This window comes from Rana temporaria, chromosome 10, assembly GCF_905171775.1.
Source record: "Rana temporaria chromosome 10, aRanTem1.1, whole genome shotgun sequence".
NCBI classification, from domain to species: domain Eukaryota; kingdom Metazoa; phylum Chordata; class Amphibia; order Anura; family Ranidae; genus Rana; species Rana temporaria.
In genome coordinates this window covers 96691061-96713821 of record NC_053498.1, presented here as the reverse complement: position 1 = coordinate 96713821, position 22761 = coordinate 96691061, and the positions used below count along the sequence as shown (strand labels likewise).

The window sequence follows — 22761 nt, the reverse complement described above, 5'->3', positions numbered from 1 at the left end:
TGTATTGCTAGTTCCTGGTTGCAGAGTGCTACGATCATCTTCCGTGTACCGTTTTGGCTTGTCCCCGACTTCCCTGTCTGCCTGTGCCCCTGACTATTTGCATGTTCCACGGTTATCCTTGTCTGCCTGTTGCCCTGACCTCGGCCTGTCCATCACCACTGTTTGTCCTGCTGGCTGCTTCCCCCTTCTCCCTGCGGAGTGTGACTTGAGGAATCCCGGGAACGCGACCTGGACCCAGTTGCGGCCAAGACCATCCCTACCACCAAGGGCTCTGGTGAATACAAAACTGGGTCTTAGACTCCGCGCCCTGGGTGATCTTGGGTTACGCTTCCTCCCTGCCAGCAGTAGTCGGCTATAGGGTTCACTTCCCTGTGGTGCATCCCTGACCCCTACAGGGTGCACTTGTCACCTGGCCACAGGTGACCTGACAGTTTGAACAGCCATGAACCCGGCCGACGTGCCGCTTCCTGCAGATGACCCATTACAGGGCGTTGTTCACAGACTCGAGACGCATGAAGCTAATCAGGCTCAGGTGATGCGTTTCCTTCAGGATCTGGCTTCCCGCTTTGATCAGCTTCAGACCTCGTTGGGAGCCCCGAATCTACAACCCCAAGTACAACCAGCGGCAGCGGCTGCGCCCGTCGCACCAGTCGCAGAATCGCATTCGCTGAAGCTACCACCTCCAGTCCGTTTTTCTGGAGACTCCAAGGCCTGCAGGGGGTTTCTTAGCCAGTGCACCATCCATTTTGAACTACAGCCTCAAAACTTCTTGTCTGATCGGGCAAAGGTAGCCTATATTATTTCCCTCCTTTCCGGTGAAGCTTTAGCCTGGGCTGCCCTTATGTGGGAGAGGAATGATCCGGTAGTTTCCAGCCTGTTCAACTTCCTAAAGCTCTTTCGGAACATCTTTGAAGAGCCGGCTCGGGCCTCTTCAGCAGCCAGTGCTCTGCTACGTCTCCGCCAAGAATCTCGTTCAGTGGGTCAATATGCTCTTCAGTTCCGTATACTCTCAGCTGAATTGAGCTGGAACAATGAGGCCCTGGTCGCTACCTTTTTACATGGCCTCTCTGACCGAGTGAAGGACGAATTAGCGGGAAGAACCATCCCCGTCGGTCTGGACGATGTCATCTCCCTGTGCAATCAGATCGATATTCGTTTTCAGGAGAGGTCCATTGAGAAAAGACACCAGCACTCCCTAGGTCGTAGTCAGTCTGTGCTTCCCTCACTTCGTCCCGTAGACCATCCCCTGCCTGCTGAGGAACCTATGCAGCTGGGCCGGACCAGACTAACACCCGAAGAACGTGCTAGACGCAGAACTCTGGGCTTGTGCCTCTATTGTGGAGGCAAGGGCCATCTTCGTGCCTCCTGCCCGCTTCGCCCGGGAAACGCTCAGGTCTAATACATTTAGAAGGTGGAGTATTGGACCCAGAAACATCACCTTCCCGTCTGCTCCTTCCGGTGTCCCTTCATGTAGGCACTTCTCCCCTATCGATCTCTGCATATCTGGATTCCGGGGCTGCCGGCAACTTTATGGACTGGAGAACTGCTTCTTCTATGAAGCTTACCCTTTCACCCCTCACTACGCCGCTGGTAGTCTCGGCAATTGATGGCACTATTCTCCCAGGGGGTCCTATTCGCTTCCAGACACTACCCATTAGGATGTCGATAGGGATTCTCCACCAGGAGTGGATATCCTTTCTCATCCTACCTAAAGCCTCCACTCCCATTGTATTGGGCCTTCCTTGGCTACAGCTCCACTCTCCCCATGTGGACTGGGCTTCTGGGCAGATTCTGGCTTGGGGTCCTTCATGTTTCTCATCATGTCTTTCCAAGGTGACTCCTAAGGGGGAACTTCCGGTTGCTACTACATCAGTATCCTCGGATCTTCCCACTGCTTACAGCGATTACCGGGATGTGTTCTGTAAGAAATCAGCCGAGGTGCTTCCTCCCCACAGATCTTTTGACTGCGCCATTGACCTTGTTCCTGGAGCAATTCTGCCCAGGGGTCGCACATACCCTTTGTCCATCCCAGAGACCCAGGCCATGTCTGAGTATGTCGCAGAAAACCTTGACAGAGGTTTCATTCGGAAATCGTCATCGCCTGCAGGAGCAGGGTTCTTTTTTGTTGCCAAGAAGGATGGTACCTTGAGACCCTGTATTGATTATCGAGGATTAAACGCTGTTACTATTAAGAATCGTTACCCCTTACCCTTGATATCTGAATTGTTCGATAGGTTGAGGGGTGCCTCCATTTTCACTAAGTTGGATCTCAGGGGGGCGTACAACCTCATTCGAATACGAGAAGGTGATGAGTGGAAGACTGCGTTTAACACTCGAGACGGCCATTATGAGTATCTGGTCATGCCTTTCGGGTTATGTAATGCCCCAGCCGTGTTTCAAAACTTTGTCAACGAAATCTTCAGGGACCTGCTGTACCAGTTTGTTGTCATCTATCTGGATGACATTCTAATCTTTTCGGAAAATCTGCATGTCCACAGGAACCATGTTCGCACTGTACTCCAGCGCCTCAGAGAGAATAATCTCTATGCCAAACTGGAGAAATGCTCCTTTGAATGTTCTGAGGTCCTGTTTCTAGGATGCTTTGTTTCAAGCTTGGGCCTTCGTATGGATCCTGGGAAGGTCTTAGCCATTACCAATTGGCCTCTTCCTGCTAGCCTCAAGGCCACACAGCGCTTTCTTGGTTTCACAAATTATTATAGGCAGTTCATCAGGAATTATTCTTCCATTGCCGCGCCTATTATCGCTTTGACCAAGAAGGGTGCTAATGCCAAAGACTGGCCTCCCGAAGCTGTCTCTGCGTTTCACGCTCTGAAACAGGCCTTCGTCTCTGGACCTCTTTTGAGGAGACCAAACCCTGAGGAGGCATTCTTTATTGAAGTGGACGCTTCTTCAGTGGGAGTGGGAGCGGTGCTTCTTCAACTTTTTGAGAAGAGACGTCAACCATGCGCGTTCTTTTCCAAAAAAAATTCTCAGGCAGAGAGAAATTATGCCATCGGTGACCGGGAACTTCTCGCAATTAAATTGGCGCTAGAAGAGTGGCGTCATCTTTTGGAGGGTTCTCCTCACTCCATAACGATCTTCACCGATCACAAGAATCTACAGTACTTACAGAATGCTAAACGTCTGAATCCCAGACAGGCCAGGTGGAGTCTCTTCTTTTCCCGTTTCAGTTTCACGATTACATACAAACCTGGTTCCTGCAACGGTCGGGCTGATGCGCTTTCTAGATCCTTTGACACCTTGGACGAAGATCTCACTCTTGAACCTGAGCCGATCATTCCAACTTCATGCATTGTTGCCCATTCTACCACCCTGGACTCAAAAATTCCTCCTGGTAAGACCTTTGTGTTGGAGACTGAACATTGTTTCATGCTATGTTATACATTGCTTGGTTTATTTCCCTGTGTATTTGGAGTATGACCACTAGATGTCACTATACACAGATACTCTATCATAATGTTCTTGTGTTAACTATCTGTTACTGCATTTTCCTGTTATCTATGGTTGCTGTTTTTCTATATCTTGTGTGCTAACATGAGCACCATGCTCTCTGCTGTATGTCTCTTCAATACAAATGAATCCAAGTAAACTACAGCCATCCATATATGTCTGATTATTCTTTGCATCATCTGCACCAGCCAACAAAGGTTATGGGCCCAGACAACGTGAATCATCAGACAGCCGGAACAGAGGCCTAGTCTTCATCTGCACACCATCTTTGATCAAGCTGCGGAGGAAATCTGCTCTGAGGTATCCAGGCACTTGGAATACGAGCAAGGTACATTAATCATGGCTAGCAGCGGGGATCTTAAACTGGGGATCACTAAGCTAAATAGTGACAACTACCAGATGTGGAAGTTCAAGATGGAGATGTTGCTGAGCAAAGATGACACATGGGATGTCCTCACCACAGACAGGCCGGATGTAGACAACCAGGAGTGGGATAAGAAAAACAGACAGGCAAGAGCCACAATAGCCCTACTGGTAGAAGATGAACAGCTTATCCACATAAAAGGGGAAGATACTGCCAAAGGTATGTGGAATGCACTCCGTAGATTACATGAGAGCTCTAGCTTAAACAACAAGTTATATTTACTAAGGAAGCTGTACCAGTCAAAACTGACTCCAGAAGGGGATATGCAAGAACATATAAGAAGCGTGCTGGAGATTGTTGCACAACTCAGGGACCTCGGAGAGGAGATCAAAGATAACCATGTGACAGCAATACTTTTATGCAGCCTGCCAGAGTCATACAACCCTCTGATTAATGCATTAGAGACAAGATCTGAAGCAGAACTCACATTACAGTTAGTGAAATCTCGACTTTCAGATGAATACAAGCGCAGAAAGGAGCAAACTTCTCACAGGCAAGAGAGCGATACAGGAGCAGCACTTAAAGCAACAGACACTAAGATGCCAAACTGGAAGGCCAAACTATGTTTCCGGTGTAACAGGGCTGGACATTTTAAGCGCGACTGTCCATTGTGGAGGAATGAGCAGAGGGAAAAAGATCCCAATCAGGCACTCATAACCATGATGAAAAACAACGACCAAGCAGCGTGGCACGGAACTTTTAAAGTGACAGATGCCGTCACCAACCATAAATGGTATATAGATTCTGGAGCAACAAGTCACATGACTAACGACAGAGAATTCTTTGTAGAGCTCAATCCAGACAAGAAAGAAGCCATATATCTTGCAGACGGGAGTTGCACAACTGCTGAAGGAACAGGACATGGAATAGTCACTTGTAAAAATGAGGATGGACAAGTGTTAAAAATACCAATGACGGATGTATTGTATGTTCCCGGACTCAATGGCGGCCTTATATCAGTCAGGCGACTGGCAAGCAAAGGACTAACCACAACGTTTAAAGGTGACCAATGCACTATCCAAGATGGGGAAAGAGTGATAGCAACAGCTAAAGCGGGCAAGCACCTTTATGAACTTGATGTTGTTGAGCAAGAAACAAAGCTCTGCACACATAAACACAAGAACTGTATTCATTTATGGCACAGACGTCTGGGCCACAGGCACCCCGACAGCATACAGGAGCTGGCCAGACGGGATTTAACGAAAGGCTTCAAGTTAACAGGCTGCCCAAACACGCTAAGGTGTGAATGCTGCATCAAGGCCAAAGCCACCAGAGTAACCCCACCAAAGGCAAGTGAAAGCAGAGCAACAAGACCGATCAACCTAATACACACAGATGTATGCGGGCCTATGAGAACAACCACCCCAGGAGGAAATAAATACATATTAACTTTTATAGACGACTACTCAAGGTTCACAGTGACATACCTAATGAAGAATAAGTCAGAAGTATTCGACAAGCTGAAGGACTATGTTACCAAAGTAAGCAATAAATTTCACAGAAAACCATTAGTACTCAGAAGTGATAATGGTGGGGAGTACACCGGGTTTCAAGTTGAGAATACACTCAGGGACCTAGGAATAGAACATCAAAAGACTGTCCCATATACTCCAGAGCAGAACGGGGTAGCAGAGAGGAAAAACAGATCCCTGACTGAAATGATCAGATGCATGTTGACTGATTCTGGACTCCCTGAAAAATATTGGGGAGAAGCAGCACAAACGGCCACCTACTTACAAAACAGATTACACTCCAAGGCAACAACCAAAACTCCATACGAGCTATGGCACAGTCGAAAACCAAGCATAGGACACCTCAAGGTATTTGGAAGCAAAGCTTTTGCTTACATTCCGGGAGAAAAGCGCAGCGAGCTCCAGAATCGAGCAATTGAAGGTGTCTTTGTTGGTTATGCCGACAACACCAAAGGATACAGAATCATAGACCCGAAGACCGATAAAGTGACAATCAGCAGCAGCGTAACATTTATCGAGGACCCGAGAAATGAAGTAACGGAGCCAGCCATGCCAAGAGCAGAAGAACCAAACAACGCTGAGCAGGTTTTCTTTCCTATGGAACGAACCCCCGAAAGTGATACTGTGTCACAGAAAAGACTGGAACAAACTGAACCAGCTAATGACGCTGAACCAAGACGCTCAGTGAGGGAAAACAAAGGTAAACCCCCCAACAGACTCTCGTACAAAGTAGAAACATCCTGCGTAAGAGAACCCACTTGTTGGAAAGACATAACACAACTCCCAGAGAGGGAAGCCAAGAGATGGATAAAGGCAGCTGAGGAAGAAATCATCTCACTACAGGACACGCAGGCTTGGGTACTAACGCAACTGCCGGCCGAAAAGAGGGCAATTGGGTGTAAATGGACTTTCAAGGTCAAGTACAACACTGATGGCACAGTTGAGAGATATAAAGCGAGACTCGTAGCCAAAGGATACTCCCAAAAATATGGAGAAGACTACGATGAGACATTTGCCCCAGTCGTCAAACATACCACAATCAGAGCTCTACTCACAGTTGCAACTACAAAACAAATGCTAGTAAAGCACTTTGATGTAAAAACCGCTTTCCTACACAGTGACTTAACAGAAGACATCTACATGGAGCAACCAGAGGGCTTTGTAGACCCACAAAAGCCAGAACAGGTGTGTAAACTTAAGAAGGGGATCTACGGGCTCAAGCAAGCAGCCAGAGCATGGAACATGAAGATTAATGAGGCGCTTTTGAGAGAATCCTTTCAGAGGAGCAAGGCCGATCCCTGCCTATACACCAAGAAACTAAATGGTAGGTGGATCTTTGTACTCATTTATGTAGATGATCTGTTAGTATGTTATGAGCAAGAAGGGGATTGTTCCAGACTGCTGGAGGTCTTAAACATGGACTTTGAAACAAAAGATCTAGATGATGTCAAACACTTCCTAGGAATGCAGATAGAAAGAGAAGAAGATGGTAGTTTTCTTATTAACCAGAGTCACAAAATACAGGAAGTAATTGAAACTTTTGGGCTCAATGATGCCAAACCAGTCAACTCGCCTATGGAGACAAATTATCTTAAAGAATTAAACAACTCAATTAACCCCTTGCAAAATGACTCACAATTCAGAAGGGCAATGGGGAAGTTACTATACATTGCTACAGTGGCAAGGCCTGACATAGCTACAGCAGTGGGATTCTTATGCAGAAAAGTATCCCAGCCAACCCAGATGGACTGGAACGCAGCAAAAAGGATCATACGCTATTTGAAGGGAACAATAGACTTTAAACTGAAATTTTCATCAACAGGGAAGAGTGGTCTGACTGGATATGCGGATGCAGACTGGGCAGGTGACCCCTGTGATCGGAAATCCACCAGTGGACATCTGTTTCTATTTAAAGACAGCCTGATCAGCTGGACCACCAGACAACAGTCCACAGTGACACTGTCCTCCACCGAAGCAGAATATGTGGCCGCATCACAAGCAGGGCAAGAGGTAATCTGGTTGAGACAATTGCTGGAAGATCTAGATCAGAACCAGAAAGAGTCCACGCCCATCTATGAGGACAATCAAGGATGTATAGCACTCGCACAGACAGAGCGGATAAACCCGAGAACCAAACACATAGACGTGAGATATCACTTCTTAAGAGACTTGCAAGAGCAAGGACAGATGGATCTACGATACTGTCCCACTGAGGAAATGTTAGCAGACATCCTTACTAAGCCTTTGCCTGCAAAGAGACATATGGATCTAACAAGAAGAATCGGTTTGTCTAATTAAGCACTTCACAATGAGAAGGGGTGTTGGAGACTGAACATTGTTTCATGCTATGTTATACATTGCTTGGTTTATTTCCCTGTGTATTTGGAGTATGACCACTAGATGTCACTATACACAGATACTCTATCATAATGTTCTTGTGTTAACTATCTGTTACTGCATTTTCCTGTTATCTATGGTTGCTGTTTTTCTATATCTTGTGTGCTAACATGAGCACCATGCTCTCTGCTGTATGTCTCTTCAATACAAATGAATCCAAGTAAACTACAGCCATCCATATATGTCTGATTATTCTTTGCATCATCTGCACCAGCCAACACTTTGTCCCCACTGAGCTAAGAGCCAAGATCCTTCGTTGGGGACATGATTCCAAGGTGGCGGGCCATGCTGGTTTCCTCCGGTCCTTCCTACTTATTAGTCGTCACTATTGGTGGCCAAATCTCCGCTCAGAGGTTAAAGACTATGTCAAGGCTTGTCATGTCTGTGCTCAGTTCAAATCCTCCACACAAGCTCCTGCTGGTCTCCTCATGCCCTTGCCCATTCCCAAGGAGCCCTGGGCTCACATTGCCATGGATTTTATCACCGATCTTCCACTGTCTGACGGTAATACGGTCATTTGGGTGGTAGTCGATCGGTTCTCCAAAATGGCACATTTTGTTCCCCTTCCTGGTCTGCCTTCTGCTCCTGCTTTGGTCCCCATTTTTGTTCGAGAGATTTTCCGTTTTCATGGGGTTCCTTCTCATATTGTTTCGGACAGGGGTGTTCAATTTACATCTCGTTTTTGGAGAGCCTTTTTGCAAATCCCTCAATATTGCTTTGGATTTTTCCTCTTCTTACCATCCTCAATCCAATGGGCAGACGGAGAGGGTTAATCAGGAGTTAGAGGTTTTTCTTCATACCTTAGTCTCCGCTCATCATGACGATTGGTCCTCTCTACTTCCATGGGCGGAATTTTCCCATAACAATCATGTGAATACCAGTTCGCAGAGAACACCCTTTTTCTCAGTTTATGGAAGACATCCTCAACTTCCACTTCCCATGACCTGTTCTCTGGATATCCCAGCTTTGGCTTCAGCTCAAGAGTCATTCAATTCCATCTGGAGCGACGTCCATGATTCCCTCCGGGCAGCTGCCGACAAATTCAAAGGCTTTGCTGACCGCCGCAGGCGTAAACCGCCTTCTCTTCAACCAGGGGACAAAGTCTGGCTCTCCACCAGAAACATCAAGCTCCGAGTTCCTTCTCTGAAGTTTGCTCCAAGATTCATTGGTCCATACACCATAATGGCTAAGCTGAATCCAGTTTGTTTCAAGCTTCAGATTCCCAAAAACCTCAAAATCTCTAACTCCTTCCATGTTTCACTTCTGAAGCCTTTAGTCCTTAATAGGTTCTCTCGTCCTCTCCCCACCACGGCACCAGTCTCTGAGGAGAATCAGGAATATGAGGTCAGTCAAGTACTGGATTCCCGACTCTGTAGAGGCGCTCTTCAGTACCTTGTTCATTGGAAAGGCTTTGGTCCTGAGGAGAGGTCTTGGGTTCCTGCATCAGAGGTCTTTGCACCTCGTCTATTGAAGAATTTTCATCTGAAGTTTCCCTCTAAACCCGGACCCAGGCAGGGAAGAGGGGAGGCCTCGTAAGAGGGAGGGTACTGTCATGAATATGCATCATGTCTGTCTGCCTACCTGATCTCCATGTGTTCATTAGAGGCAGATCCTGTTCTGGTTTCCCTTCTTATCACTTCCTCTTCCTGTATGGCTCCACCCTAGTCCATCCCAGGAAGCCTATATTAACCTTTGCTCTACAGGTCTGCAGTGCTGTTCAACAGTGTTCCTATGCTCAGTTCCTGTCTGCAGTGTATTGCTAGTTCCTGGTTGCAGAGTGCTACGATCATCTTCCGTGTACCGTTTTGGCTTGTCCCCGACTTCCCTGTCTGCCTGTGCCCCTGACTATTTGCATGTTCCACGGTTATCCTTGTCTGCCTGTTGCCCTGACCTCGGCCTGTCCATCACCACTGTTTGTCCTGCTGGCTGCTTCCCCCTTCTCCCTGCGGAGTATGACTTGAGGAATCCAGGGAACGCGACCTGGACCCAGTTGCGGCCAAGACCATCCCTACCACCAAGGGCTCTGGTGAATACAAAACTGGGTCTTAGACTCCGCGCCCTGGGTGATCTTGGGTTACGCTTCCTCCCTGCCAGCAGTAGTCGGCTATAGGGTTCACTTCCCTGTGGTGCATCCCTGACCCCTACAGTGTGCACTTGTCACCTGGCCACAGGTGACCTGACACTATGGATTCCAATGGGGGGTGTGGGGGGGTTTGAAGCATGTGATTAAAGCCAGAGGCTCTAATAGGCTTAAAAAAAGGGTGTGTGACGATAGTGAATGAATATTCGCTATTTTCGCACTAAATTTCCTCCCCGCCAATCAGGAGGTGGGTGGTGAGACCTGTTTCATGATTGGCCAATAAACATCAGGCAAAACTATTGGACGCCTAGATCTAAGGAGGAAGAGAGTGGAGACGCAAAAGTATGTAGACAAAGGACACACCCCCTCTCACGCCCCTTAAAGGAGAAGAATTATATCAGTGTTATTTTTTTTTTACCCCCCACTATTCCTTTATACAGGCTTTTGAAATTTACAGATGCAGCAATTAAAAAATTGGATGAAAGGTTTAGCACTGTGAAACACTTTTTGAAAGATAAATGGTGCATTGTATATACAACTATATAGATCAGACCAAAATAAGGGACAAATTAGGAGGAAAGAGGGACTTCCAAATCAAGGAAAGACCCTCAAAATCAGGGACGGTTGGGAGCTATGGATTAGCGTAGCACTTGTAGGACCTGGTCTCTAAGGCCTCGTACACACGACCGAACATGTCCGCTGAAACTGGTCTGTGGACCAGTTTCCGCGGACATGTTCGGTCGTCTGTACGGCCGACTGGACCGTTTTCCAGCGGACATTTGTCCAGCCGACTGTTTTCCGGCGGACAAAATTTCTTTGCATGCTAAGAAACTTGTCCAATGGAACGATGTCCGCCGGACATGTCCAATGGTCAGTATGACCGATCGGACATGTCCGCTGGCCCGAGAACCCGCGCATTACATCGAAGTGATTCGACGCATGCGTGGAAGCATTTAACTTCCGGGTTCGCGCACGTCGCCGCGTCATCGTCGCCGTCACGTCGCCTTCACGTCGTCTTTACGTCACCGCGTATTCTGTCCGCGCGGATTTTGGTTTGATGGTGTGTACAACCATCAGACCAAAATCTCCGAGCGGACATGTCCGATGAAAACTGTCCGCGGACCGTTTTCATCGGACATGTTTGCCCGTGTGTACGAGGCCTTAAAGTAGGTAGTGCCTTTAAGTGTTAGCATATACTTACTCTGTGACATTACTGAAAATGTTTTTATTGTTTAACTACATGTGTTAAACCCTTAGTTGAATCATATGAAATTATATCCATACAGAAAAGAAAATAATTGAATTGCCTGGCTGTCCTGCTCCACTTCAGTACTTTCTGAGCCACTATCCCAGATCAAGCATGCAGCTAGTAAAGTCAGAATACCTGATTTAACCCGCATACTTATTCGGTAATAACACAGAAACTATTAAAGCCACAGGACCAGCAGAACAGCGTTGTAACAACTATTTTCAGAAAGAAAGTCGTCAATTGCAGCTGTTGGGCCAGATTCTCAGTCAGCGGCGTATATATTTGCCCGAGCGTAACGTTACGTTACGCCTCCGCAAATTAGACGGGCAAGTGCTGTATTCTCAAAGCACTTGCTCTGTAAGTTGCGGCTGCGTAGCGTAAATCGGCCGGCGTAAGCCCGCCTAATTCAAATTTGGATCAGGGGGGAGTGTTTTATGTAAAACTACTGTGACCCGTCCGTGGAATTTCCCAGTGCGCATTGCTCCAAAGTACGCAGCAAGGACGTCATTGGTTTCGACGTGAACGTAACTGACGTCCAGCCCCATTCACGGGCGACTTACGCAAACGACGTAACTTTTTCAAATTTCGACGCGGGAACGACGGCCATACTTAACATTGGTACACCGCACTTATGCCTCATATAGCAGGGGCAATTATACGCAGAGAAAAGCCTAACGTAAACGTCGTAACTTTACTGCGTCGGCGTGCGTTCGGGAATTTGCGTATCTAGCTAATTTGCATACTCAACGTGGAATTCGACGGAAGCACCACCTAGAAGTCAACAAAAAAATGCAGTTAAGATCCGACGGCGTAAGAGACTTACGCCTGTCGGATCTAATGGATATCTATGTGTAACTGATTCTAAGAATCAGGCGCATAGATACGACGGGTCGGATTAGGACTTACGACGGCGTACATGGCGCTGCGCCGTCGTAAGTCCTTTCAGAATCTGGCCCGTTGTATTTTTCTCAGTATAGGTTTTCTTTACATACAAAGAAAAAATAAAATTGTAGATGTGTTAATTACAATGCCATTACTAAGTTTGGCACCAAATGACAGTCCTAGTAGAGTAAAATATTCACTTTAAGCATATTAGTTATATATAATGTACATAATGATTTCATCTATCAGGTCTTGACAGCCCTTCAGCATGGTTGGAAAAGTATGGTGGAGAAAACCAAACTGTCAAGATCATATGCCAAGCACCGGTAACTTCAAAAATGGTGTGGTTTCAGCTCCTGAACAGCAGCGAAGGCATAGTAGAGGAAATAGACGGTGTATTCGAAAACCAGGTCACCTTTAACATCGCAAGTCCTGACCATACTCAGAAGCAATATTACTGTGTCTATGCAATGAGGATAGGCAACAACCTTGCATTTTCTGCCATAAGTAAGCCAGTCTTTATCTGGGGAGGTATGTATAAGCACTCTACTACAATTATTTGTATGAAATGAAAAGAATGACTAAGAGGATAATATACTGTAAGGCCCCATACACACCATAGAATCTATCCGCAGATAAATCCCAGCAAATGGGTTTCAGCGGATAGATCCTATGGTGTGTACACTCCGTCGGATATCTATCCGCGGATAAATCTCCCCTGGGATGGATTTCCAGCAGATGGATATTCGCTGACATGCAGAACAAATCCATCTGCTGGAATCCATCCCAACGGATGGATCCGCTCGTCTGTACAGACTCACCGGATCCATCCGTCCAAAGGGATTCCCCGCACGCGTCGTAATGATTTGACGCATGCGTGGAATTCCTTATATGACAGCGTCGCGCCCGTCGCCGCGTCATAATCGCGGCGACGGCGCGACACGTCATCGCCAGAGGATTTCCGCGCGGATTTCAATGCGATGGTGAGTACACTCCATCGCATAGAAATCTGCGGAAATCTTTGAGAGGATTTATCCGTGGAAACGGTCCGCTGGACCGTATCCGCGGATAAATTCTCTCGTGTGTATGGGGCCTAACAAATACATGTCAAATCTGAGTTTGTTTTTCAGTGCTTCAAATAAGAACTGTTCTAGTAATTCATATAAACCTGTAAGATTTTTTTATTTTAAAGGCTAAGAACATTTTATAAAAGAATAAATATACATTTTTTTGCAGGAAAAAATGTGCATTTATTATCTTTTTCACAGAAGCATGCAAAGCCTTGTACCCATGATCAGTGGATTGTTGGGGCAATGTCAGGCTCCTGCAAACTCTTCCTCCAATTCTCTGTCCGTACATCTACATGGGCTTTCACTAGAGAGCTGGAGGAAGTGTTAATGGACTACGAGTGTGATGATCACAAAGTCTCTAAGGCCCCATGCACACGAGAAGCAAATGCAAACACATGTAAACTCAAGTTTTCAAAGGCAAAAAACGGTGTTTAAAACGCCCTTTTTTGCCGCGAATTTCGCATCGTTTTGCCGCGTTTAGCTGCGTTTTACTGCGTTTGCAGCTATCAAAGTTCATAACAAAGACATTGTAGACCCTCCCAAAGCTTTGAAACGCAAAAACGTTTGCGTCTGAACCCAAAATTTTGCGTCTGAAAAAACTAGCCTAAACCCAATTGCTTTAAAATGCAAAAAAAACTTGAATGTGTGCATTGACACATAGGATAACATTAAGTGTGATCAGGGGCAGTTGAAAAAAATACCTAAATGCCTCTGAACTCGAGTTTACTAGCGTCTCGTGTGCATGGGGCCTAAATGAATGATGATTTCAAATTTGACAGCTGCTGTGGGCGAAAAGAACCCGTGCATGCGGTCATTGGGGGTGGAGGGATGCTTTGGGGTAGGAGGTTGCTTAGGAACATGCTACACCCTAATCATGTGTGTAACATGTAACATGCTGATAAAGGTGAAAAATGTATTTTATAGCTGAACTCCAGGACTTTAGCCATTTTCTAAAACGTGCTAGCTTACTATGGTTTAATTCCAAGAAGGTCTATTTTATTTACAACTGACAATTTTGGAGAGACAGGAAAGACACTGCTCTCTCACACACAACAGCGCTGCACAACCCGCCCCCCATTCACAGAAGGCTTTGTATTTTGTGAATGGGTTGACATAATACAAAACATTCTGTGATTGGGTAGGAAGAGGGAGGGGTGAACAGAGCAGATGCATGGGACTCTGCAGTTGCTGGCGCTGAGACCGGAAGGTCCAGCAATGAAACATCAGAAGAATAGCAATAGCTATGCTCCCAGTGCTCAGTAAGCATGTATATTGTAAATTAAAGAGATAAGTCCATGAAGTGGCATTCACTTCACTGGACTTAACCCATAGGAAGCCAGCACATTTTAGAAAGCAGACAAATTACTGCCTTTCAGTTTTAAGTTTAGCACAGACTAGGTAAAGGTTAGATACTCTGCTGGGATTTTATTGCCATCTGTGTCCCTGCTGGGGAGATTCATCCTGTACTAGTTTTAGTGACCATTATCATGGGGCAGAAAATGATAGGTAGTCCAATATTTTGCAGTTGTCACTGGATAAGGAATAGAGAAGTTTTCGACATCTGTTCAGGTAAAAACTGTCTAAAGACCTGTTCAAAAGAACCGCCATTCCTTTGAATGGCAAGAACGCGGTGACGTCATCGACTACAACATGCCGATGTTCGTCGCATTCATTGCTGTCACCGCCATCTTGCTACACCCTACACTACCCTTGTATGCTACCGCGCATGCGTCAAAGTCTCATCGAGCATACGCTGGTTTACCTGGGGACAGGTAAGCATACTGACGGACGGTTTTCTCTGCAAGAAACACTCTGCTGAGAATCCCAACGAGAAAATAGAGAGCAGGTTCTCTATTTTTGTCATCTGGATTCCTGGCAGTTTTCTCGACGAGAAAGCATACACACGCACGGTTTTCACGGCAGAAAGCTCTCCCAGCAGCAAACCGGACGTGTGTACGAGGCTTAAGAGTGGATAAACCTTCACTTTGGAGTGATGTCTTGAAAGTGGAGGTAGGTTTTTACAAAGAAACGGTAAGGCCTCGTACACACAATAGGTTAAACAGAGGACAACGGTCTGATGGACTGTTTTCATCAGTCAAAACCGATCGTGTGTGGGCCCCATAGGTTATTTAACCATCGGTTAAAAAAAAGCCAACTTGTTTTAAATTTAACCGATGGATTCCTAACCGATGGGAAAAAAAACGATCGTTAGTAGGCACAACCATCGGTTTAAAATCCACGCATTCTCAGAATCAGAATCAAGTCGACGCATGCTTGGAACTTTGTTTGACACTAACGGTTTTTTTAACCGATGGTGTGTAGGCGTGACGGACCATCAGTCAGCATCATCGGTTAACCGATGAAAACGGTCCATCGGTCCGTTCTCATCGGATGGACTGATCGTGTGTACGTGGCATAAGACAACAAATTGAGACAAAAATGATGGGTTCTAACCTTTCCCTAACCTATCCAGTAATGAATCTGAACTGAAACTTAGTTCAGGATATGCTTTAAACTAAAAGTTCACCTTTGGTATCAAGTTACATGCTCTGTGTATGAATGAACTACAAGTCCTGACATCCTTTGCTCTTGTAGTTCTCAATGAATTACCAAGGTGCCACGTTACACCGGGGTAGTTCATTGATTCTTTCTGTCAGTGTATCTGCTTGCTCATACGGAGTGTACAGGCACACAGATACACTGACAGCTCTGTAGGAGACCTGCATGGCACCAGCGATTGGCAGATTCTTGCTAAACAGGCTCCAAAAAACACAATAATAATAATAATAATAAATGCATATTTTTTTTCACCTCCAAAAAATTTGCATATAGTTATTTAATTTTTTTTAGATGAACTTATACTTTTAATTCTACTAGTGCAGATTAAAACACACTTTTATAGAAAAGGCCTAACTATTTTATTTTTTACATTTTCAAAATGTAACCTTTTCCCATTTGACACCCATCAGATCATGTGGCAGCCACATGTTTCCATGTCTTTGCCAAATTGATTCACTTTTGTTTTCATTCATTCAACATCTGGGGCTCCCATTTGTGAATGGATAATTCAGGTCGAAGTAAAATTTGCCATATTTCTTATAGAGCAAATGTTAAAGCGGGAGTTCACCCGAATTTTTTTTTTTAACATTAGATTGAGGCTCATTTTGTCAAGAGGAATCGGGTGTTTTTTTTTAAATCGAAGCAGTACTTACCGTTTTAGAGATAGATCTTCTCCGCCGCTTCCGGGTATGGTCTTCGGGACTGGGCGTTCCTATTTGATTGACAGGCTTCCGACGGTTGCATACATCGCGTCACGAGTAGCCGAAAGAAGCCGAACGTCGGTGCGGCTCTATACAGCGCCTGCGCACTGACGTTCGGCTACTTTCGGAAAATCGTGACGCGATGTATGCGACCGTCGGAAGCCTGTCGGAAGCCTGTCAATCAAATAGGAAAGCCCAGTCCCGCAGCCCATACCCGGAAGCGGCGGAGAAGATCTATCTCTAAAACGGTAAGTACTGCTTCGATTTTTAAAAAAAACACCCGATTCCCCTTGACAAAATGAGCCTCAATCTAATGTTAAAAATTAAGTTTTTGGGTGAACCTCCACTTTAAGTAAATATGCAGGTAAACATAACTGAATTTTATGAAAATATTTTTCACACTGCAGCAGAGCTAGGAAAATGCAGTAAAGTCGTTCAGTTCTATTGTTCATGATTTCCATAGATTCCTACAGTATTGTACACATTCTTCTAAGTGCCACATTCTAATTGGTAATTTCCATCTCCCAAACTGATTGTCCCAGCTACATAGTTTATTACATTACTGGGCAAAACATAGAAAGCCTGTTTTTTTCTTCTCTCCTGGTATAGGGCAATGAGTGGGTCAGATTCAAATTATCATGGAGATAGGGCAGTGGCAAAACCCCCTTCAAGTAGGTTCTATAAAAAGGCCCCATGAGCAGCCAGCCTTGTCTAGCTATATTACTATAAAATGAGGATTACATTGCACATATATATCTTCCATCGTCCAAGGGCTTTGTGTTAACAAATTCAGCTTGGAAACTTGTCACCAGTATTGTGGTTTTAAAAGATTGTCAAAATTTAGAAGTCTGTATCTATGTGTGAGGTCTAAACAAAATTCCAAACACTTGCCCCTCTACATACCCTTCATTGCATAGGTTGCCAATGGCATAATTACTGCTCTATGAATATGTCCTAAAAAAGTATTCAGTTATTTAATAAGTTATAGTGCTGTAACTCATAGCAGCCAATCAAAATCATCCTTAATTTTAAAGTGAAAAACATTTGGTTATTATGGGTCGTTACACATCATCATCGCTTTTTACAATGTCCTAATATAAAAGTGTAATGATAATAAATATGTACCTAATGATATCTGTTCTCTTTTCTTCCAAAAAGTTGATTACACAACTGTGAACATCATACGGCTCCTTATCTCCGCACTTGTCCTAATTCTTCTGGGTGTCATCCTTGTGATACATTTCAACATATTCCAGAAAACTGAAGAAAGTCTTCCTGAGCTTCCGCCTGCCCGTAGAAATCAGGCAGAACAATCTGAGTACACAGAGGTTAGACAGTGTAATAATCAAAATGAATTGTTTGTTGGTCTCTAATGCCTTGTACACGACCGGGATTCCAGACGGGAAAATATCCGCCGGAAATCCCGGGGGGAAATCCAAGAACCTGCTTGGTAACTTTTCCCCCGTACACACAAGAGGTTTTTCCGTCTGGAAAATTCAGATGAGAGCTTTGGTCAGGAATCCGGGCCGTGTATAAGCTCCATCGCAGTTTTTCCCATAGGAAAACTGCCAAAAACTCCTGGGAAAAAAGAGAGCAGGTTGTCTTTTTTTTGTCCGGTGTTTTTTGGGCAGTTTTCCTGTCTGGAAAACTGCGAGGAGCATACACACGACCGGGATTCCCTGGCCAAAAGCTCTCCTCACAGTTTTCCCATCGGGAAACCCGGCCGCGTGTACGAGGCTTTAGAGAATCTTACTGATTAAATTGTTATTGTTTTGAAATTACAATTGGAAGTTTTCCCTCTGGTTCCCTTTTCAACTGCTATTTTCCATTATTTTATTTTCCCATTCCTGAGCAGTGTCCCTCTATTACCTGAAAACCCTCACAAATCCCAAACCTACCCATACCTTTAACCCCCATGGCCATTTAAAACGTTTTACAGTTCTTTAGCAAAATTGCAATAACATATTTCTTGATTTAAAACATTAACACAAATAAATAAAAATTCTGCCCAATAAACCATAACCTGACTAACAATATGCAGGTTAACAGTCTGCACGTCATCTACTAATGGTAGCTAGGGTCAACAATTTTTCATAGAGTAGCTATTTAGATATTTTCCAGTACAATATTGAATATATATTTCCTGATATAGTCATGTGAAATTTTTTTTCTTTTAGTTTCTCGTCAACCCTGTTAAATTCTGCTTTTAGCTTTTTTTAAATGCTGCATGTCCTTCTTTGGTGTGATTTTGTACCCTTGGGCCCAGATCCACAAAGAAGTTGTGTCGGCGTATCTATTGATACGCCGCATAACTTCTAGGATGCTCCGGCGTATCTTTGTTTTGTATCCACAAAACAAGATACGCCTGAAGCTGGGCTAGATCCGACTGACGTACGTCTTAGTACGCCGTCGGATCTAAGGTGCATATTTACGCTGGCCGCTAGGTGGCGCTTCCGCGGCGAGTATGCAAATTAACTAGATACGCTGATCCTCAAACGTACGTCCGCCCGGCGCATTTTTTTACGTTGTTTTACGTAAGGCTTTTTTCGGCGTAACGTTACCCCTGGGTCTATGAGGCATACGCAATGTTAAGTATGGACGTCGGGCCAGCGTCAAATTTTCCATCGTTTATGTTGTTTGCGTAAAACGTTCGCGAATAGGGCTTTGCGTAAATTACGTTCACGTCGTCTAGGCATTGAGCGGGCGTAATTTAATTTGAAAATTCGACGTGATACTAAGCATGCGCGTGCATGCGCCGTACGAAAAAAGCGTCATTTACGCAGGGTCATGCTTATTTTACATAAAACACGCCCCCCTGTTCCTCATTTAATTTAGGCGCGCTTACGCCGGCAGATTTACGCTACGCCGCCGTAACTTTAGAGGCAAGTGCCTTGCCTCTCAAAGTTGCGGCGGCGTAGCGTTACTACGATACGCTACACCCATTTAAAGTTACGCCTATCTACGTGGATCTGGCCCATAGACTTTAATAAAATTGTGTCAAAATGCATGACATCCATTTTAGTGTGCACATTCTAAACAGTCTAGACAGATGAAGACAGTACATATACAAGTAAAACTATATTGTATACCTTTGTTGACCAGTGATGTCAGTTATTGTAATTAATTGATTATTCTCCTCTATTTTCTTTACATGACTTTTATTCTAATAGTACAATGTTTCTTTTGTAGATGGTGATAATGAAGACAGAGCATGTGATGGAAGATAATGAGATTTCTAGCGCTGGTGACAACATAGAGGAGCTGTAAACTCTGCAAAAAATAAGTCCATTTTGAAGCCATTGCTTAACGCAGCAGAGAGAACTCCATTATTGGACGAGAGGCCAGTCACAGGACTTTCACAGGTCATGTGACCAGTTAACTCAAGTAAAAGGATCTACAAATATCTAAAAATGTACCAGACTTGCTGTATTGTTACAGAAAATTATATTAGAGGCTTTATTAGCTTTTCTGTGCTGCTGCATTCAATCTATTTAATAAGCCATTTCAGGCTAAGGCATAACATAGCAGAGTCCTAGTGCTTGTTCACATGAGAAGCATTGAGCTGCGTTGCTCACAGTTCCATGTTCCCTACTCACAACATACAGTATATCATATGTATGATTGTGTGTGTTGTGTGAAAATGCAGCATGTCTGCATTTTTATGCAGAGTAACACTTGTCAACACACTGCAGTGCATGGAGTTGAATGAAATGTCATGAAATATCAATACTTTTAAAATAGAAAAAAGTAAACAGTGTGATGAGTTATAAGAATATATTGAACCGCTAAACACAACATGCACCAGCTTGCACACTTAATAACAGAGCATATTGTGAACCTGCTGGCTAAAACATGGAGTCTGCTGAATTCTCATTCTGTAAATGCTAGCTGCCTGGCTGTCATTCTGAGCTTCTTATTTGAATACTTTGAGTCACTAAACCAGAACAAGTATTCAGATAATGAGGAACTTCGATGTAGAAAATTCAGCAGTTACAAAGTACATGGCATACAAGATAAAACCGTGCTAAAGGGTGAAAAAAATTAAGCTTCTAGCATGCCATTAAATATCAATAGCTATGGCTATGCATAACAACACCACACATATCTGTGTCCATATAATCATAAAGTCCAATATACACTATATTACCAAAAGTATTGGGACACCTGCCTTTACACACACATGAACTTTAATGGCATCCCAGTCTTAGTCCGTAGGGTTCAATATTGAGTTGGCTATAACCGCTTCAACTCTTCTGAGAAGGTTGTCAATAAGGTTTAGAAGTGTGTCTATGGGAATGTTTGACCATTCTTCCAGAAGTGCATTTGTGAGGTCAGGCATATAGAAAAAAGTGTAGCGCTAAGATTTCATGAACCAATATGACATGTTGAAATAACAACTGGAAACTGGTGCTGATCAAAGGGGTACTCTCAATATGGCCCGCATAAGCAATATGAAAAAAAGGAAAAGCCCCATATGTTGCAGGTTAAAAAACAGGGGTTTATTCATAAAAAGTACAAACATCAATAACAGATGAGTACAAAAAGTTTAAAAGTTTTTATCTTGTGATCACAACTTTTTGTACTCATCTGTTATTGATGTTTGTACTTTTTATGAATAAACCCCCTGCTTATTGGCCTGCACCATATGGGGCTTTTCCTTTTTCCATTTTGTTTATCCGGACCATATTGAGAGTACCCCTTTGATCAGCACCAGTTTCCAGACAGATCTTCCATTGGGTTACAGCTAAGATCTCAGTCATATTGGTCCATCAACGTGGATAAACGGGTTCACCTTCCTGGATTGACCCTCCTCCGGAATTCCAGTCCTATCCTGGTTGGTACGATACTGGATCTTCACTGCCATTCGGCAAGTGTGTCCACCTGGTCTGATAAGAGTATACATCTATACCTCTTTGGTAAAAGAACACCCTGTTTTGTGACAGCTTCACGACCAGCCTACACCTTCATTTGACTTATCAGGGTAATTTTCCCAAAGGTTCTGAGCCACCTTTTTTGATGGGCATTCGCCCAGAGAGGTTCACTATACTAGTGTCCTCATTTGGTTTTTCACTTTGTCAATTTTATTTTATATATGTTATTGTTGTGTTCACACATCACATATTCACTGATGTGGAAAAGAAGGCCTGGCTCGCAGCCTCTGCTCTAATTATTCCCAATGGTGTTCTACCAGGTTGAGGTCAGGACTCTATGCAGGCCAATCAAGTTCTTTCACCCCAAACTCACTCATCCATATCTTTATGGACCTTGTTTGTGCACTGGTGCACAGTCATGTTGAAACAGGAAGGGGCCATTCCCAAACTATTCCCACAAAGTTGGGAGAATGAAATTGTCCATAATGTCTTGGTTTCCTGACGTCTTAAGAGTTCCCTTCACTAGAACTAAGGGGCCAAGCCCAACCCCTGAAAAACAACCCCACACCATAATCCCGCCTCCACCAAATGATTTGAACCAGTGCACAAAGCAAAGTCCATAAAGACATGGATGAGGGAGTTTGGGGTGGAGGAAAATGACTGGTCTGCTCAGAGTCCTGACTTGAACCGAATAGAACACCTTTGGGGTGAATTCGAGTGGAGACTGCAAGCCAGACATTTCATCACAAATATGCTTCTGGAAGAATGGTCAAACATTCCCATACACTCCTAAACCTTGTGGACAGTCTTCCCAGAAGAGTTGAGGCTGGTATAGCCAGCTCATTATTGACCCTTAAGGGCTAATATTGGGATGCCATTATATATATATATATATATATATATATATATATATATATATATATATATATATATATATATATATCTTCCCTTATTCCCTTAGATATCCAACTTGTTCAAACAAATGTGAAAATAGTAGGCATCAGGTGTGTTCTTTCACCAAGTGCCACAGAAAAAGGCTTACTGGAAATGCTTGGCCCTCTTATTAGAGAAGTTAAACAAGGCTTGATAATAATTGCATGGAGCCCATTTTGCCTTTAAAATGTATGACTATTTTCACCAGGATACATTTCACCTCCAGTTCACCGGACATATAAGAAAATAAGAGGGCAAACACACCTCATAGTGTATATATATTCATGAAGGTATTTATTAAAATAGTACAAACAGCACTGTAATAAAAAAATTACTGGTCTTAAAGTAGCACAAACCCATTCTGGGTTCTCGATGCGTGGTGCCATCACGTACATTGGCTTGATGGTCCTGTTCTGGAGAACAGTGCCTAGCAGATCGAAAATATACCCATATATTGACATATCAAGAAAGACATGTATTTCACATATTGAATCAAGATACGATTAATCAAATTCAGTCCAAACTAAAAAAGTGAAAACTCAGGGTGATTAGTCCCACACTTTAAAAAACTCCTAAACAATCGTCCATAGATGAAAAAATCTATTTCACAGATGCAGGTTGAAAGGAATACAGATGAGAAGATTCCACCACC

The 22761-nt window shown here is 44.1% G+C and overlaps 1 protein-coding gene across 1 annotated transcript in view; it reads left to right on the top strand.

The window, feature by feature from the left end:
- LOC120915354 (immunoglobulin superfamily member 1-like) overlaps positions 1 to 20479 on the top strand; it is a 65719-nt gene extending 45240 nt beyond the window's left edge. Inside the window, exons 5-7 of the mRNA XM_040325775.1 lie at positions 12225 to 12506; positions 17464 to 17633; positions 19495 to 20479. Of these exons, the coding sequence (XP_040181709.1) occupies positions 12225 to 12506; positions 17464 to 17633; positions 19495 to 19572 (530 nt within the window). The 3' untranslated portion in view covers positions 19573 to 20479. The remainder of the gene's footprint in view (positions 1 to 12224; positions 12507 to 17463; positions 17634 to 19494) is intronic.
- The last annotated feature ends 2282 nt before the right edge of the window (positions 20480 to 22761 follow it).